Source organism: Lolium rigidum, chromosome 4 (genome assembly GCF_022539505.1).
Source record: "Lolium rigidum isolate FL_2022 chromosome 4, APGP_CSIRO_Lrig_0.1, whole genome shotgun sequence".
Taxonomy (NCBI): domain Eukaryota; kingdom Viridiplantae; phylum Streptophyta; class Magnoliopsida; order Poales; family Poaceae; genus Lolium; species Lolium rigidum.
In genome coordinates, this window is record NC_061511.1 from 80542132 (window position 1) to 80561815 (window position 19684).

The 19684-nt window shown below is 45.9% G+C and overlaps 1 protein-coding gene across 1 annotated transcript; it reads right to left on the reverse strand.

Annotated features, from left to right (window-relative positions):
- Positions 1-5252: 5252 nt before the first annotated feature.
- On the reverse strand, positions 5253-10081 carry LOC124647293 (putative F-box protein At3g49980). Its single transcript, XM_047187255.1, has 3 exons — positions 9013-10081; positions 8771-8882; positions 5253-5479 (listed from the first exon to the last, which is right to left on the reverse strand). The coding sequence occupies exons 1-2, from the start codon at positions 10079-10081 to the stop codon at positions 8869-8871; spliced, it is 1083 nt and encodes a 360-aa protein (XP_047043211.1). The 3' UTR covers positions 5253-5479; positions 8771-8868.
- Between the last annotated feature and the right edge of the window lie 9603 nt (positions 10082-19684).

Sequence of the window (19684 nt, forward strand, 5' to 3'; positions counted from 1 at the left end):
GGAATTCAAAAATAAAGAGTTGTGACATCACGGTGCAAGGGTTGATAGACTATTATTATCAGTAAGGTGTCAATTCTTTAAGGGAAGCTCATCCAAATGAAACCAAGAAGTTAAGCGTGCTGAGGTTGGAGTAGTGTGAGGATGGGTGACCGGCTGGGAAGTTTAACCATGATTATAATTTGACCTAGGATTATGTGTACTTAGAGTTAAAAGTGTATGGGTGAAAGATAAATAAGTAAAAAAAAGAAAAAAAATGGTGTAAAAAATTAAAATTTGAAAAAATTTAAAACTCTATGCCGACGGCAAAGCCCTCGGCATATAAAAAAAATATTTTTTTTCGAATTTTTTTTTTGAATTTTTTTTGGAAAAATGAAAATTCAAATTTTTAAAATTTGTATGCCGACGGTTTTGCCGTCGGCGTAGCACTACGCCGAGGGCCGGGCTACGCCGATGGCAATATTGTCTATGCCGAGGGACCTAAACACCGATGTCATACGCCGAGGGCTGCCGTCGGCGTAGTCTATGCCGAGGGCCAGGCGTGGCTACGCCGAGGGCAGCTGGCCGTCGGCGTATGCGTCCATTCCTGTAGTATGTTGAAGTAATTTGCTCTATTCCGCTGAGTACTAATGAATGGAAGATGTGTGGACTTGGCACTATGAAAAGAATGGATTACTGTCATCTGTTTATCGCCTCCTAGTTCAAACTAAGAAAAGAAGGGAGGATTGGTTAGATGGAGATCTGTGGGGTCGAACATGATAAGGGAAAGTAAATTGTGGTCGAAATTGTGGAAGGTGCAAGTGCCGTCGAAGCTGAGAGTTTTCCTCTGACTGGCACCTTGCACATCAGTCCTGCTGACAGGGGATGTTCGGTGTCATAGAAATAAGACTCGTGGAGACACTTCCTGGTTGATTGTACATTTGCTCGCTGTGTCTGGACCTTTAGCTGATGAGGAGGTAGCAGAGCATGTGAGCCGATCGGAGGATCCATCAGCAAGAAACTGGCTTTTCTTGCTAATGGAATCGATGCTGCAAATGGACTTTGCGAATGTGCGGTGACCTTGTGGGCGATTTGGTATGCTCGCCGGCGTATTATTCATGATGACATTCCAGAGCCCTCTATCGACTCATGTCTTCATTGAGAGATTCTTGAAGGAATTGGCAATATCCAACACACACTGTGCGATGCCGAAGGAAGGCCATAAACAAACCTCGGCCTAAGTGGATTCCTCCGCCTGCAGGATTCATGAAGATCAATGTAGATACCTCGGTATCCAAACGAAACGAGCAGGGGTGGAGCAGTGTGCCGCTCAGACGACGGTTGTTTCGTTGGAGCCTCGTCGCTTACTATTCAGGAGATCGACGATCCAGCTACACTGGAGGCATGCAGGGAAGCACTTGCTTTGGCTGAAGATATGCAGCTTCAGAAGGTGGCGATCGCAACGGACTGTCTCAATTATCAATAACATGGAGGGGCCGTTTTTTGGAAGCTACAGTGTGATACTCTAGGAAATTAAAGTGGAAGCTACAGCCAGAGAGTAGATTCTCGAATTCTGAACCACATAAGGTAGCCCGTACCGTAGTGCTCTTGTTAGCGATCTGGGACGTCAGGTTTAGCTCGTTAGGCCTCCTGATGTTCTTTGTATCCCTTCGAATGTTCCAGATAAATAAAGTGGCTACTGAGTTTGTGGCATTTTGGAGCTCTTTATATTTAAAACTCAAAATTTATATTTTAAATTTTTTAAAAAAAATCTAAAACAAAATTCTACGGTTAGCCAATGATATGTGATATAATGGTGTAAAATCTCAATGCAAACCAATTTGTATTCTAGGCTACACGAAATTGACAAAATCTAGTCCTAAAATGTGCACTATTCACTACAAAATTTGTCATTTTTGTGTAGCATATAGTACAAAGTAGTTTGTATTGAGATTTTATAGAATTGTAGTATACATCATTGGCTATCTCTCTAGAATATTATGTAAGATTTTTTGAAACTTTGAAATACGAATTCTAAGTGTTTATAAATAAAGACTAGCTCAGCCTCTATTTTAAGTTTTCCAATGCTAGCAAGGTAATACTAGGAATACTAGAAAGTTGTCCATGCGCTACAATGGGATACAAATGTTTTTTGTAAGGGTATAAGAACGTCTCCACCGGCGGCCCGGATAGTGGCCCCGATAGCAATTTGGGGGCTGGGAGCGAAAATGGGCTCGCACCGGCGCGCCCCAAACGGCGCCGGCGATTTTTCGAGCCCAATAGAAGGGCCGGCAACCCCGTGCCTGCCCCTCGCCAAGGGTGCGAATCGGGCGCGTCGGCGCCTCGCGGAACGACGGTTTTCATGGGTGGGGGCGCCTTGTCAACGAGGGGACGCGGCGGTTCGCATCGAAACGACGCGGGGAGGTTGGTCATCGGCGTTAAAGGCCTCCCGCGCGGAAACCAAAACGGCGATGGCGGCGACTGGCCACGCGGCGTCCATCTACCTTACCCACGCGCCTTCAATGCGCGTCCATCGCCTCCCTTAAAACCCCACCGGCGCGCACTTCTCTCTTTTCCCCGCCGTCCAACCCTAGTCGCCGCCATCCTCAACCTCCGCGCGAACCACCACCCACGCACCCCGCCGACGCGATGGCGCACAACGACCAGGCCGGCGGCAGCGGCGGCGGCATGCTCCGCTCGACGCAGCTGACGTTCGACGAGGCCGACATGTTGTACTGGCACCACATCCCCGTGCTAGTACAGTACAAGTTGCCGCACGACTGGCACATCTCCAACGACGGCTTCGCATGCCACCGCCGCCACCGCGAGGACCACCGACACGGGCCCTCACCAGGGAACGGCGGGCCGAGATGATGCCGGAGGAGAGGAGCCTGCCGGAGAACACCGTAGAAAGCCCGTCCTAGGCAGGGCGCTTCGAGCACGAGCGCGTTGTCGAGCTCGCGTGGAGGGACAACCCCTCGGGCGGCCGCTTCAACAACGTCGGCCGCCGTGCCTGGTGGTACGGCCGCGACATCGACGACACGCTCCGCCAATACGGCTACCGTCCCCGCGTCCGCGGGCAACGGGAGCCACTATACGTCCCGCAGGCGGCGAACATGGCGCCGCCGCCTACCCGGCAGAGGGCGCCGGAATGGACCGCGGCGTCTGGAACCTCACGCACCGGATCGTCTGCCATTGCGCGCACGTGCTCGGCCGCGCTCGCGCCTCCTTCCGGAGGCGTCGCCATCCGCGACAACGCAAGGCGTTCGTCCTCTGCTCCGGCTCGTTGGACGACGGGGTCGGGCCGCCGCTCCCGCGTCAAGGAGGAGGACGCCTCGCCACCACTTCCGTCGGCGAAGAAGCAATGGTGGGAGAAGGAGGCCGAGGCGCAGGCGGCCCTCTGCGGCGACGACGATGAGGAGGAGTTCCCCGCCCTAAACTTCATCCTCAGCCTCTCCGTCGACGAAGACTATCGTCACATCGCGATCGACCTGCGGCAGGTGGCGGTGTGGTCCGCCAGGGACCACGGCGCCAACTACGTCGACCTCGTCGGACCATCCGAGCTGCCGGTTCCAAAGGAGGAGAAGGCCGACGAGGAGGAGGCCGACGACGTCGACAGCTGGTCCTTCGGGTCATCCAGCGGCGACGAACTGGACTTCAGTGCCTTCGACTCCCAATGCCGCTAGTTGTTTTTTCTAGTTTTTTTCGTTTGAAATCGCCTTAAATTTATACAAATTCCGTTCGAACTTCGTATGAATATCGTTTTGCAAATTTGAATTCAAATTTCAAAATCTATCGGGGCTGGCGTATTGGGGATGCCGGTGTGGGAGCAGCGTCCCAAATAGAGGATGGTACCAGCGCCTATTTGGGGGCTGCCGGTGGAGATGCTCTAATTAGTGTGATCTGTCATGCTTGTCAGTACATGGAATGAATACAAAAAGTTCAACTGCATTTCAGTTTCACTTGAATCAGCTACTGAGTCTAAGGAATTCAAGTGGAGTGAAACATGTTTGGATAACATTTATTGTACTTGAGTAATGTAGATTTCAGAAATTATGAAAATCATACAAATACAACTTTGAATACCTCCCAGCTGCTGGGAAAAAGTAGAAGATTATAGATCAAAAGGAGCCCAAAATAAATTCCATAGGCATGGATGGATGCCATCAAGGAATCATATACAGTATATAAATTTGCGTACCATCCTCAACATTTATCACTTGAGGCATTAATATATGAAGTAAACACACGATCAATTTTAACATCATATGTGGTATTGTTGCCGCTGAAACAACATGAGAAGACCACCAGTCGTAGAGAGTTAACAAAGTAAAAAAAAAATACAAAGGAAATACTCCCTCCGTTCCTTTCTATAATGTCTATAGATTTTTGGTATTTATTTCAGAATATAAGGTTGTAGCTTAGCTTTTTTTTCAATTACCCCCCTCCCCGTTCAGCTCCCAAATCGTTCAGCTCCCAAATTTGTTATGGTATGTTAGGAAGATATGGATTTCCCAAATTTTACGTTGATCTCAAATCGTTCAGCTAGGAGTCTTGTGTAAAATATACACTTGCGCTAATTTCCGCGCCAAAAAACTATAGGCACTATAGAATGGAACAGAACAGAGTTCAGGACATCATAAATAGATCATTAGGCGATGAAGCGGAAATAACAGGTTGTTGATTTTTATTTCTCGTAGTCCCAACTCGCTGTCTCATTAGGCGCCTTATAACACAAAAGGGCACATAGAAGAAGAGGACATATAAAACATCACAGCAACGTGTTACACTAAGAGTTTAGTACGAAAGCACCACAAATATAAAAATGGAGTGGAATAGAAGTTTTCGAGAAGTAATCTAGAAGACACAACATTTTAGTTCCCTGTTCAGAAGCATGATACAGAAATGGCAAGCCACTACATGACTGAGAAGCCACAAGTTGTCGATCATATAATATGGGTGGTAAAAAATATGGCAAAATTGAAATAGTTAATTAAGCTCAGAATGGTATATTCATGAATGGCTTCCTCCATTGCATGGTCCAGCTCAAACAGCGAGAACATTTTTCAGAAAGTCCAGGTGAGCAGGATGAGAGGAAGAGAACTGAGAAAAAAGGTTTTATTTCCTTACATGAGCATCGCAATTTCATCGGAGGGGCTGTGCAACAAATGCATATCCCAAAGCCTTATAATAAAGAATGCAACAGAAACGATGTCCTGGACCAACAAATACACAATTCGGTACAGAATTAACCAAAACATATATACATGTCGATAATGAATTCATTTTGTAAGGAATCTTTTTCCCTGTAGCAAACTGCACTGGTCTATCATCTCTGGTATATAGGTTTTTCCTCAAGCAAACATATATACATGCAACAAAATCTTTTTTCTCTATGAAATTGCACTGATCTCACATGCTGTACATAGGAAAAGATCATTTCCACGTATCATCCACCACTTCCTATTTTCCATCAACCGAACTCCCTTTCCACTCATGGAAACTGCAGTAGTAGAAACATCCCTAGTTGAGTATTGGTTGGACCAAGGTAATAAAGACTGATTTATATAACATTGAACATGGTTGGACCAAGGTAATAAAGACTATGATTTATATAACATCGAACATGGTTGGTCCAAGGTAATAAAGACTGTGATTTATATAACATTGAACAGAAACTTCAAATATGCACCATGAATGTATCAAGGAAGGAAAGGCATAAAACTCAGAATTATTTCTCAATTGTACAGTCCGAAGGGTTACATAGTAGATGTACTATGTAAAGAAAGAAAGAAAGAAAGAAAGAAAGAAAGAAAGAAAGAAAGAAAGAAATAGCCCACAAGGAAAATCTATGTCATCACTACATTCGCAAGCTTGAAACATTCATGTGGACACTCAATAATAATGACATCATATCCTGAATAACTAAGCCGCCCATTCAAAACACTAAGGGTACCAATTGATATTTCAAATTTTGACATAAAGTTAAAGTACACTGGTATATATCGTTTAAGTGTGCACAAGCTTTGAACATTCATGTCTGCACTTCTAGTAGGGACATGCTATCTCGACAGACTACAATAATAATCACAACAACTGCTAGAAGCTAGCACAAGGACCAAGCTTAATTTTCAAAGGAGTGACATGGTTGGTCATGCAGGTTTGCAGGTTTTGCTATATCTATCAACATAACCACACAAGAAAATTAGGACAAATAGCTTTTTTTCTGAAAGCATCTGAAGATGAGATTGCCAGAAGTTGACCAGTTGTTAAAAGTGGCCATGTATAAAGTGGTGGGTTGACCTTTTAAATAAACTGAAAGCATGCCAATTACATCATAAATTTGATTGCGATCTAGCTCTTTTTATTCTGGCGTGTATCTAACGAGAACAAAGAGGCCACCAGAATTAGAAGAAAAAGACTGGTGTCAAGAACACAATCAAATTAGAAGAAAAAGACTGGTGTCGCGGAAGGCCTAACTTCTCTTATGAACAATCAAATCAATGAGGAAAATATAGAGGAGCTGAAAATTTGCAGAAGAGGGCCAGGAATATCACACCTTCTGTTCGCGGATGACAGTCTACTCTTCTTCAAAGCAAAAGGTGATGAAGCTAGACATATAAAGAATGTCCTCACTGCCTATGAAAAGAGCACTGGTCAACTTCTAAACCCGGCGAAATCTTCTCTTATGCTGGGTCAGAATGTGACTGAGGATGAGGGAGCTATTGTGGCTTCCATCTTAAATGTGCAGAACACATCCTTCGAAGAGAAATACCTGGGACTCCCAATTCCAGAGGGCAGAATGAAGGATGACAAATTCCAACCCACAAAAGAAAGACTAATGGAAAAATGCTCAGATTGGACAGAGAAATATTCTTCGGGGGCAGCAAAAGAGGTTCTAATAAAGGCTGTGGCTCAGGCCATACCCACACATGCTATGAGTATCTTTAAGTTTTCCGCTGGTTTATGTGACGAATTTGAACAAATCATTAGGAACTTTTGGTGGGGTGACGATGTAGAAAAAAGAAAGGTTCACTGGATGGCTTGGGACAAAATGACTAAACCTAAATCCCAAGGGGGGATCGGTTTCAGGGATATGAGAGCCTTCAATCAAGCTTTACTAGCAAAGCAAGCATGGCGCCTTATTGAATTCCCACAAAGTTTATGTGCCCAACTCTTAAAGGCAAAATATTACCCCTATGGACACTTGATTGATACAGCGTTCATCCAAAACTCCTCAAAATGCTGGCAAGGGATCGTACATGGACTGGAACTCCTTAAAAAGGGTATGTTATGGAGAATAAACACAGGGGAAAAAGTAAAGATCTGGCGTGATAACTGGATTCCTAGAGGGAGGCTCAAACCAATGGGGAAAGCTTCAAGGAACAGGTGGAAATGGGTCTCGGACTTAATTGAGCCAACAACAAAAATGTGGAATGAGGATCTGATTCGGAAAATTTTCTATCCACCTGACGCCGAACACATCCTTCAAATCCATCTACCATCCTACTCAGGTGATGATTACCTAGCTTGGTTCTACGAAAAGTCGGGTTTCTTTACTGTAAAAAGTGCCTACAGACTTGCCATGGACCTCAAAACTGAGAACAATGCTCCTGGATCAAGCAACAGCAAGGCCGGTGAGAGGGTCCTTTGGGATTTGATTTGGAAGGCAAATGTACAACCAAAAGTGAAAGTGTTTGGCTGGAAATTGGCAACTGATTCGCTTGGTGTGCAAGTACACAGATGTAACAGAAATATGGACCTGATGCCCACATGTCAAATATGTGGTATGGAGCCAGAATCTAGTCACCATGCAATGGTTAACTGCACAAAAGCAAAAGCATTAAGACAATGCTTAAGAAAAGACTGGGAACTACCAGACGAAAAAGCATTCAGTTATACTGGGGAAGATTGGATACTTCTGCTTCTAAGTAATGTTTCAGACCAAATGAGAAGCAAACTCCTTCTGATGTGGTGGAGAACTTGGCACCTACGAAACAATATTATCTTCGATGATGGCAAATGCAGAATCGAACAATCGTCTATCTTCCTGCAATCTACGCTCGCTTCAAACAGTGACACAACAGATATTGAGAAGCTCTCTGACCCGAAAGGAAAAAGGATCTTAGGCAGCGAAAATGAGTTTGACAGCATGCACCTGAGGACTAACCAGACACCTGTCTCTTGGTCCAAACCGGAGGTGGGCTGGGTGAAGCTGAATTGGGACGCTAGTTTTTGGCAAGAGGAAAATAGAGGAGGATGGGGGGCTGTTCTCAGAAATGACAGAGGTGCTATCGTCCTAACAGCATGGGGTAGTATTGATAGATGCCCCTCGGTGGAAATGGCTGAGGCAATTGCAGGCTTGCACAGCCTAAAGACTTGCCTTCCTTACATAGCAGGACCGGTTTACTTAGAGAACGACTGCTCTTCTGTAATTGCTGAGCTTAGCGGAGAAGTACAAACCAAATCTGCTATCTCAGGGATTGTCAGGGACATAAGAAATCTGATGCAAAACCTCCCTGACTATAGGACTGCCAAAATCCATAGATCAAAGAATGTTGTTGCCCACAATCTGGCTAGATTCTGTCATTCTAGTGGTACTGGAGGTGTTATGATTGGATCAGCGCCTCCTTGCATGGTGAGCCTGATCCAGCGGGATTGTAATGAACACTACAATGTTTGAGCAATATATTTACAGCTTTCAAAAAAAAAAATACAGCTTCATTACTGTACAGGGGATCTTCAGTACCCAGTGCTTTAAGACAGTAGATCACAGTTTAGTTACAGAATTTACCTTGGCATTCTCTGAATGATTCATTCCCCAAAGTGGTTGAAAACTGTTGTGACCTTCATGGTTCCTTCAGATATGAGTCACTCAAAGAGAGTATGATGCTATAAGCTTATATCTGCACTTGAGCAGGTAGAACGAAAACAAATGAGGTAGATTCTAGTAATTGCTTTGAGTAAATCGCAACAACGATATTCCAGTGAACACAAATTTCCTTTTGCAAGTGAATAGCAAAGATGGATAACTACCTGTAGGAAAGAAACTCGAGTATGGATAGTATCTCGTGATGTAGAAGGATCGAGATAGAGACTTGAACTGCACGGTGTCAAGTTGGATCATGAAAATATCAGGTTCTGCAGACACAAAGATCATGTTACTGTCCTCAGTATAACCCCAGATCACTATGCAATCTTCGTCCGTCCCTTCTAATGAAAGTACTTTGTCAAGTTGAATCGTCTTCTGCAGAACCCATCCAAGAAAGCCATCAGAGTCCGCCTTCATCTCCCACAGTAGCATGCTAAATCCTGATAAAGTGGCAAGACCTAAGCTGCCATCCTCTGTCCGCACAACCTGGATGTTGGAATAATCGTACCACTTGAGTGCTGCTGGTTTCTCAATCTCAGCCAGGCTCAGCTTTTGAAGATCAAATTCGAGAATGTTGCCTCCAACAAGTAGCCAATAAAGTCCATTCCCAGCAAGTGTGCTGGGTTTCATGCAACAAATCCCACCTGTCGCTGAAACCGGTGTCGAGATAGTATCACCCCATGCATTGGATTCTGAATCGTAGACACTGGCAACTGCATGTGTGGTGGTGCTGCGCACCAAGACAATAATAAATGAGGCAGACTTGCAATCACCTTCAGGCGACGAGCAGAGGACCGCAGCGTCTTCTATGTTGTTGAAACCCGGTGGGAAAGCCACAGATCGCTGGTTGCCTGTCAAGGGTTCCCACACGACCGCCTGGCGGTGGAGTATGCTGTAGAGGAGGGCGAGGCCGCGGTGGCAGCCGCAGAAGAACCAGCCGTCCTCGTGGGTGTGAGGCAAGCAGAACCGTGTGGCGGGGATGCGGTCCGGCGGTTCCAGCGTGGGGACGAAGCGCACTCCCTTGCGCCTGTGGAAGAACAGGCCAAGGAGAGGGGGTCTCCGGTGGTTGTGGTCGCGGAAGCGGCGTAGGAAGCTGCGATCGGAGATGATGCGCCGCCATAGTTTGCAGACGAGGGAAGCGCGGGGGAGGGAGGACGGCAGCGGAGGGAGGCGGAGGAGGATCTCAATCAAGAGGTCTTCTTCGTCGAGCGGGGATCGGGTCGCCGTCCCCATCGAGGCGGGGATCGGGTCGCCGACGCCGTCGCCGTCGTGGCGGTGGATGGGGAATTGGGAATTGGGAATTTGGGATTTGTTTTTGGGGAATTTTGGGGTGGGAGTTCGCTCCGTTGAAATTTGAGGAAGAGTTTTTTTTTTCTTTTGAGCGGAAAATTTGAGGAAGAGTTGTTCTTTACTGTTTGCTTCGTGGGCTCCGAGGATTGGTACGGCGGAGCCAGGCCTGCTAAAATTTCAGTACTCCTACATCTAATAATCTATCTAGAGAGATTTGAGATTTGGCATGTGAGCAGCCCTCTAGCATCAAGGAGGGCAGGGTTCGTTACCGGCGGCGGCGTTTGCGGGGGGGCGGCGTCGGCATGCAGTCCGGTGTTTTGGTCTTCTCGGATCCGGCCCTCTCCCGTCGCCGTTCGTTGCGGTGGCAGCGGATCTGTGGAAGTTCTCCTGCGCGGCTGGCATGGCGACGATGCGGGCCGTGCGTGGTGGAGATGCCGTCCTCGAGCTCTTCGGTCGTCGCGGCGTCGTCTCCTCCAACGACGGCGCGGAGCTTCTGAGGTAGGTGTGCGGAGTTTGGGAGGATCTCGCGGCTCGGCCGGTTCGGGGAAGAAGGTGGACGGTTGCGGCGGCGTGGCGGTTGCCACGGTTCCGGAGCCGATGGTGGTTGGGAGCGAGTCTCCCGCCGATGAGCTTTCCATGTCAAGATCCGGCTTCCGGAGGCGGTGGCGATTGCGGTTCTTCAAAGCCTCGGGGCTAGAGGCCTTTTTAGTTCCTCGGGTTGTCTGTTTCTCCGTGTGCTGTTCTCTCTCCGGCGACGGTGGGCGGGCGTATGCGGGGCGGCGACGGCGGATGCGGTGAAGATGGAGGCCTGGAGGTCTCCGGTTTCTTCTCTCGTAGCTAGGTGGTGCCACTCGGTTGGCCTGTATCCTCTCCTTTTTACTTGTATTTGTACTGCTTTCGCTTGTATTTCCTTACCGTATATATACAAGTAACGTATGCCTTCGGGCGTACGTAGTCAAAAAAAAAAAAAAAAGGTCTCTCAATCTTGAGCCCGGATAGTACCGTGAGGAGGGCTATGTTTCTGGCGGAAGAATGGGCAGCGATGGCTCAGTCTAAGGTAACAACAAACCTGACTTTGCCAGGCAAGTGGTCTAGGCCTGCATCTGGTTGGCATAAGGCGAATACTGATGGAGCAATGCCTTTAAGCGGAGCTCATGGGGGTGGCGGTGTGGTCCTGCGGGATCATCATGGAGGCTTTGTAGCGGGAGCTTGCCATTTTTTCCCCTCCGTGTGCGATGCTGAGAATGCTGAGTTGCTGGCGTGTCGCCGAGGAGTGCTCCTAGCTCGTGAGTTGGGGGTCGCCAAGCTGGAGTTGGAAACGGACAGCATGGGGGCGGTCACTAAGCTGCGGTCTAAAGAGGTGGACAGATCGGTCCAGGGGCCTTTGGTGGAGGAAATCAAGCTTCTTCTTCGTGAATTTGCTGATTACTCGGTAATGCATGTGTGTCGGGCATGTAATGGCGCTGCGCATAGATTAGCGAAAGAGGGCTGCGAGAATAAGTGTTGTAATGTGTGGGTAGAGGTACCTCCGATGTATCTTGTGAACCTGTTGGCATGTGATGTTGCCACTACTTGAATAAAGTCGCAGCCGTTTGATCTAAAAATAAAAAAATAAAAAATAAAGATCTCTCAATCTTGTGCTTTCCAGTAAGGAGTGCCTTCCATCTCATCCCCATTTAACAAATAACAATCAGTGAGAGTTTTATTGCGGATTCTTGATTCCCCAAACTTTTTGGTTTGACCGTTGCCCAATCGATCATATGGTAACCTGCTTTTTTTCCCACTTCTTTCCGAAAGAAGCCACTAAGAGCATCTCCACCGGCGGCCCCGATAGCGTTTTGAGGGCCGGCGTGGTTTTTGAGCTCGCACCGGTGTACCCCAAACGGCGCCGACTAGTTTTCGAGCCCAATAGAATTGTCGGCATCCCCGTGCCGACCCCTTCGCGTAGGGCGCGAATCGGGCGCGCTGGCGCCTCGCGGCACGACGGTTTTCGCGGGTGGGGCGCCTTGTCAGCGAGAGGACGCGACGGTTCGCATCGGTCGTGACGCGGGAAGGTTGGTCGTTGGCGTTTAATGGTTTCCCGCGCGGAAACCGAGGCGGCCACGAGGGCTGCGACTGGCCACGCGGCGTCCAGTCGCCTACGCCGTCGTAAATGTGGGTAGTTGTCACCACTATATAGTACGTACGTCATCCATCACCGCGGTGCTATCCTCTCATCTCCACCACCGCCGCCGCTCCATTCTCTCCTCTCCAGCTCAAAAATGTCGCGCCGTCTGAAGACGACGTACTCCATGCTGGGCCTCAAGCTGCCTCCACCACCACCGCATCCGGAGCCGGAGCCGCAGCCGACGCGGAATACAGCTCCAACGATGACGAGGACCCATGGTTCGCGGCGTGGCACGAGGCCTACGTCGCAGACGCCGAAGCTGAGGCGGCGGAGGAGGCGACGCAGTGGGGCGAGCAGCCGCAGGCCTCCGCCGACCCGGAGCAGGCGGCGATCCTAGCATCGTTGAACGCGCAACGCTTCCAGAGGTTGAAGGAGGAGCAGCAGGAGTTCGTCAACGACGTGAACCTCAAGCACGCCCTCGAGATCTCGCGCCAGCGAGCGGCCACGGATGAGGCGGGACGCCTCCTCTTGGAGGCGAAGCGACATAAGCTCTACGAGCTCAATGCTCATCGCCATTATGAGGGGTTCGCCCGCGAGCAAGCGAGTCGCGACGAGAACGAGGCTTCTCGGCAAAGGCTGGAAGCGCGAGGACGGCGCCGCCGGCAAGCTCCTGCGATGCCGGCTGCCATGCTCCACCGCCAGATGCGCGAAGCAAGGGACGAGAAGCGGGTACGGACGCAGACGGCAAAGGCGAAGAACGACGACGAGGCAGACCCATCGCGCTCCCCAACCGACGGCCATTAGATTAGGATGAAGTTTAAGTTTTATTTAGGTTTAAATTCAAGTTACTTTTGTATAAATTTCGTATGAATTTCGGTTTTTAAATGTAATTTTAAATTTCAATTTCTATTGGGACTACACTATGGAGGGCGCCGGTGTGGGAGCAGCATCCCCAAATAGAGGATGCTCTGCCGACACCTTCATACGGCAGTGCCGGTACCCCTGCCGGCGCCTATTTGGAGACCGCTAGTGGAGATACTCTAACCTTGTCAAAGATCACATGAGCCGCGTCATAAAACATGAAAAGACCAGTAAAATGCATCATTAATCCTGGAACTTACCATCAATGTTTGAACAATCCTTAAACACACAAACTGCCATATTGCGGATTTCCACCTGTGATCCTGAATACGATGAACCAATGTATAGCGCTGACATGGCAAGGCAGACTCAGACGTGGCGACGAGGGTAGCCCCACCACTACTATGCCTCCTCGTGTCCCGTGGCAAAATTGCAATCCGCCCTGCCAGCAAGCCCAACAGTCCAAATCAGTCCACACCGCCTCCCTTTTGTCCCATGTTTCCTCAGCGGGAGACCATGATGGACGTTGGAAGAAGCTGATCCACATTGGCGAACGAGGTTATTGATGTTGTTGTCGTTGCCGAAGGAGTTGAACGTGGCGACGCAGCAAGGTGTGTTGGAATAGATCTTCGGTTGTAACAAACCTGGAGAGAAATAAGGGAGACAAAGTCTCCACTTCTCACGTTTTGTGCATTGATCGGGAGCACAAGCCAACGACTTGGTTTTGGTCCCTGACCCTTACCACCACGATATAAAAGGAGGAGGTTAAGTTCCGCTGGGAATACACAGACGTACGGAAAAAACTCCCAAACCTCAACTACCGATCCTAAAAGGGTGGTCAAGGGGTCAGAAGGCCAACTACCACCGCCGGCCACTCCAAGGCTGTGCCGGCGGCGTCCTCCATCATCGACCCTCCACGAGATCTACCACAAGCCTGCATCGATCAGGCGATTATGTCCAATCCAATCACGTGTAAGTGCATCTCCTAATAATTTTTCTGTATAAACGTCAATTAGGTGCCCTAAGTATGATCAGCACATGTTAATGTTTTCCTAATGACGAAGTAAATCTAACAATGGTATCAGAGCTGATCTGATCATCTTAGAGTCCTAAATTTGATTAGGAGATAATGTTTAGCCTCGCCTAATTAGTGAGCATGTTTATGATGAAGTTTGATTCTAATTGCTAAGGATTAGTGCTAATGCAGTTCTGATGTTCTTATGTCTTCTCGGTTGATTACTGGAAATTAGTTATGTTTTAGCGTTATTCTGCTTGATTAGCAATTAGAAGCAGAGGTCTTTTTGCATTGCAAATAAAGAGACAATCACCAGAAAACCCACCACCGAAACCCCAAATCTTCGAATGAGAAACCTTTTTTTTTGGAAAGGTATGAGGGCTTTACCTAATGTCTTCGCGTGATGCCTTGATGTTGCACGCCATCGGCTCCCATTGGAGAAGATGCGCGGAAAGAAAAGGCGCATCGGCGCCGTGAATAAGGACGAAGATCCGCCTGACCATCGGGTCGCGCGAGTCGCCCGTCATCACCAAAATGCTCAGGCACGGTCGCGTATCACCGCGGGCTCGCAGCTCGACTGAGAAGGCCTGGACGCCGTTCGCTCCCGTCGAAGGGGACGCGCGAGAAGACGCGCTCCGGCGCGGAAGGAAGAAGCGGTAGAGGGCGCTGCCGAGCCTCCGGGTCGCGCCGCCATCGCCCGAAATGGACGCCAGTCTGGCGGCCTGGAGCGTCACCGCCTCCGTCCCGCATGAATACGACGCCGGAAGCAACGCTCGACGGAGGAGCGCGCGGGACCTGGTCCAGCGCACGCTCCACCGGCGAGCGCCGCCACCGCGTCGGCAAGGAACGAGAAAATAACGGGTTGGCCGCCGACCGCCGTCGCCTCTCTCTCGTCAGGGCGGAAATATCGGGGGAGTGGGGGAGAATGATTAGGGTTAGGGTACCGGCCGCCGGTTTTGTTCCGGCTTGGTTCGATCACAGCCGTCGGATGTATCCGACGGTCGAGAACAACGCGGAGGTCATTCAGGGCATGTTGGCTCACTAGGCCAAATACGACTAATAGGCCGAGCCCAGGTTACCTCGCCATGCAGCCTTCCTAACGTTTTAACGCCTCTGGGCGGTATTTTGTTAAGGGCTGCAGTACGTTTTTGGGTCAAAGACGTTCTTCTCTGTTTTCCAGTGCATTTTATGTGCTATTCCAAAGTTTTATGATGATGTAATATGTACTATTTAAAATCAGAGAATGCAAGAAGTTTCAGAGGAAGATAGTAATTTTCCTTCCGTTAAAATTTAATGTTGATGTCATTTCCTTGACATATTTCAATGATCTCTTATTAATATAATTTGATGTTGAAGTACAAATGTCGTAAATGATATTGACATTGAGAACAATTTTGTGTAGCTCTCCTAAGTTTATGTGTATTGTGTACATAAATTTTGTTTGAGCATGAGGTTTATGTTAATATCGCAATTGTGACATGACAATTATTAGTTTATGGTGATATCATGATTATGGCATTTATAGTGATGTGATCATCACTAATGGGCCGAGGCCAACTTAAGGAGTATTATGATGATGACCATGTGGTTCGGTTTTTCGCACCGCACTGCACGGCCAAAGAATATTGAGCCAGTATGACAAAGTATTATGTTGGTGCATGCACTGACTAAAGATTCAATGGCTATTATAATGATTATGAAGTTATGGTTATTTCTCCGAATGAAGATGTATTCCTTAGAGAATCTTGACGTGATATTCAAAATAATGGTTACATATGGTCATTTATTTGACTATTATTGCTTATCAAATTCAATGTATTTGGTGAAGCTTGATGTAATTTGATATTCAAAGTTATTTGGAGAATAATGCCAATCTTACCATGGATGTTACCCTAATGTTTACTCAGTGAGATGTCAATTTTTTATGATGTTAATGTATAAAATGAACAGTACTTTTGTATCATGTCGTTGAAAGTTTAATGATTATTTGACACCTAATTGATATTATAGTGTCAAAATTTGATGGAAAAATGATCGGTGAATTGTTATGAATCATTATCTTGATCTTTTCTATGTTAATGATGGCTATTAAATTGGCGAAAGTTTTCACTGGTTGTTATGTCAGTTGAGTTTCTCTAGTCAAAATGGAACCAACACGAAGTTTTGATTATAGATTTTATTTATGAGCATATGATATATGGTACATGATAATATTCTGACCAACGTTGATTATTGTCATGTCTCATTTTGAAGAAATAAGATTCTTTTCCGTTTTCAGCCCAACGGTGATAAGGATTAGAACAATAAATAAACTTGTTGTGATTCTAATCATTGCAAGTTTTACTCATGTTTAATATTTATAATGATGCTCATAAAGATTTTGTCCCTTTTTTCATCCCAATGAACAAGGGGTTTTGCTATGAGGACAATGACGAATAAAGCATTGTAAGACAACTTGTTTCTTTATATGAACATTTTGTTCTTTGGAATGCAATCATTTTATGTAAATCTCACCATGTGGTGAGAGATTTTGTATCCTCGGTGCATGTATCTTTTGTAATAATTATGTGTGCTATGACACAATTATGATGTAAGAGAGGTGAGAAATGAGACCTCGTCGAAATTGTGGTAAGTTTACCACATTTCGAAGGGGGAAAGGGAATGTCTCATTTAATATGGTCATCACGCTCATTTTTCTTACGCCAGAATGATATTGTATTAATTCTCCGAGTATGATGGAACCAACGAGAAGTCCTATTTGGAGAGTGAATGAATGAAAATCACTTTAATGCTTTGACTCCTTTTCATGTTAATGTGTTATTACCAAGGTTTAAAATAGCGCGCTATTTCTTCGCTAATACCACGCAATAGCATATTTGGAGGGTCTACACTAAATTTTAGTAATTTTGCTCGCTATGGCGCTATTTGTGAAATAGCATGATATATCGTGCTAAAACTTTATAGCGTTAGCGCGCTATTTTTTCAATCTAAGTTGCTTTCACTTTTTCATGGTGATAAACTACAATATGTTGGTTTCTTTTCTAGATTAGAACTTAATATCGCTAATGCTGATGATTCTTAATAAAGAATTTATATTATGTTGTTGCCTTGTGGAATACTGATGTTAGCCTTCTGAAAAAATAGAGATCTATTTGTTGTATGTGGTTATGTATGTATGATTCAGTCATTTTTTGGACTAAATATCCAACCTTTTTAGCGAAATCCTTTATTTTTAGACTACATTTAATATTTTTTCAAAATGCTATTTAAAATATAGCACGAAGTTAGCACGATATAGCGTCTATAGCGTTTGAAGGAGGCCGACGTTATTTCATTTAGCACGCTATTTTAAACCTTGGTTATTACTCCCTTATGAACATTGTGAAACACACATGAATGATAAAGTTGCAAGTTTACCATTCTAATGTCGATTATGGTGTAGCATGTGGCTTTTGATTATATTTCTGACCAACGTCGTTTATGATCATTTGCCATGCTTCGCTAAAGTGACGAGTTTGTTGGTACCATCTGGTTCAGATTTGTAACTCTGACCAACGTCATTTATGATCATGTGCCACATTTCATGAAGTTCTTTTCCACCTTCTTCCCAACGGTGTTGTGGTTTAGAACTAAACAAAAGTGTTATAAAGTTTTGGAGCCATGTTCTCCAAAGTAAATTGATCATCGGAACCTGGAACTTATGAGCATAAATCTTTAGGAGAATTCCATTAGATCTTTGTTCATATGCATCAGGTAGGTTAAGAGTTATGCAATCCCTAATGCAACACTTGTGTTGAGCCTCAACCATTTTCCCGTGATAAATAATGTGTGTGGAAGTTCATCTTAGTGGTTTTCTGCCATATAGGATGAATATTTTGAGCTTCGATGATGTATGAAACTTACTAGAATTCCCTGAATGAGTTAAATGATGGTAGGCTATAATAGCTCTACAAAACCAAATGTGACTCTGAGGAATTCTTAATAGTTTTTAAACAAAGAATGTTACAATATTACCTCAAGACGAGGGGGAGCAAGTTTCACTACTTTATGTAGATTGAATCTTAATGGCTATATAAGAGTTTTCAATCTTCTAATTATGATGAAGAATTTTGCTAATGCCTCACACTTTGATTGTGTTGAGGTTCGCCAAGATATAAATACATGTCCAAAAGGAGTATAAGTTCTATATTATGATCACATACAGAAATAGAGTACGAAAATAAATATTATGTACTAGTACTCTATGTCGCCTGCTACTAAAATTAAGGGAAATAAAGATGGGCATTTCAATGTCCAAGGAACCATTTTAAACTACGCAGGTTCCTTATGCTTGTCAGAAGCAGCTTTATGTATTCAAGAATGAACATGCCCTACTTAAGATCGGGATAATTGGCAAATACACTAAGTTCAGAAATGGACCATTGGAAAAGCCGTCAAAAAGTCTTGCGATACATGCAAGACAACAAAGTTACATGCTCATTAATGATATATCTGGTGACCTCGACTTTAGGGTTATTCAGACATTGGTTTTGCGAGATGTGTGGATATTAAGGTTTCCACGTCATGTCACATCCTCACCCTCGCATGTAGAGCTATATCGTGGAAAAGCTCCAAAATAACATTGATGGCATTAGTAATGATGCAATTAACAGTGCGGCATGTTAAGAGGCTATCAGGCAGTATGTTAAAATAGTTTCCCGAAATTAAAGTGGTAGACAACATTTTAACCACTTATTGCATTATGACACGCAGTCTTCTATGCGAGTAACAACAAGTCAAATGGTGATGCCAAGACCATTGACAATATGTTTATGTTGTGAAAGATAGAATCTAGAATCAATATATTGATGAAGTATATAAATATGTTTTATGGATCCATTTACCAAAGGCTTGTCGCCCATATTTATGATTATGTTGCCGGCATGGGTTGCTTGAGAGTCTATTGATTCTGGAAATAAGGACCGTCAAATAAACCAACTCCCATAAGGAAATATGTTTTTCACTTCGAGATAGGATGGTATACTATAAGTACTTGATAGACTGCGGAATATGATTGTATTGATATGCGGTAATTGATGATTACATTGAGCCTCTTGGGCTGTTTATATAGTACTAGAGACTTGGAGGGCAAGAAGCCTAGTAGAGATAGAATTGGAGTACAATCTTAAACTACCTAATATAGCCTAGACGTGATATACTCTAACACCCCCCCGCAGTCGGATCGGTAGTGACACGAATACAGCAAGAGCGTCGCGGACGGTCCGACTGGAGCATAAGCCGAAGGCGCCGACTGGAGAGGGGGCCGGTGGATGATAGCCCTTGATGCCGATGTCGATGTAGACGGTAGCCAGGGCGTTGGAGTCGCGGTCGATGGAGCCGTGTGTGATTGAATCGCCGTTGATGAAGTTGTTGATGTTGATGTTGTTGTAGTCGGTGTTGTCTTGAGCCCGGGGGAAGTCGCCATAGTGATAAAATAAAAGACGGTGGCAGCGGTAGTCAACTCGAGGTAGACGTAGCTGGATTTGTGGTAGTTGAGGTAGGCGACACGCCGCGCCGAACTTGC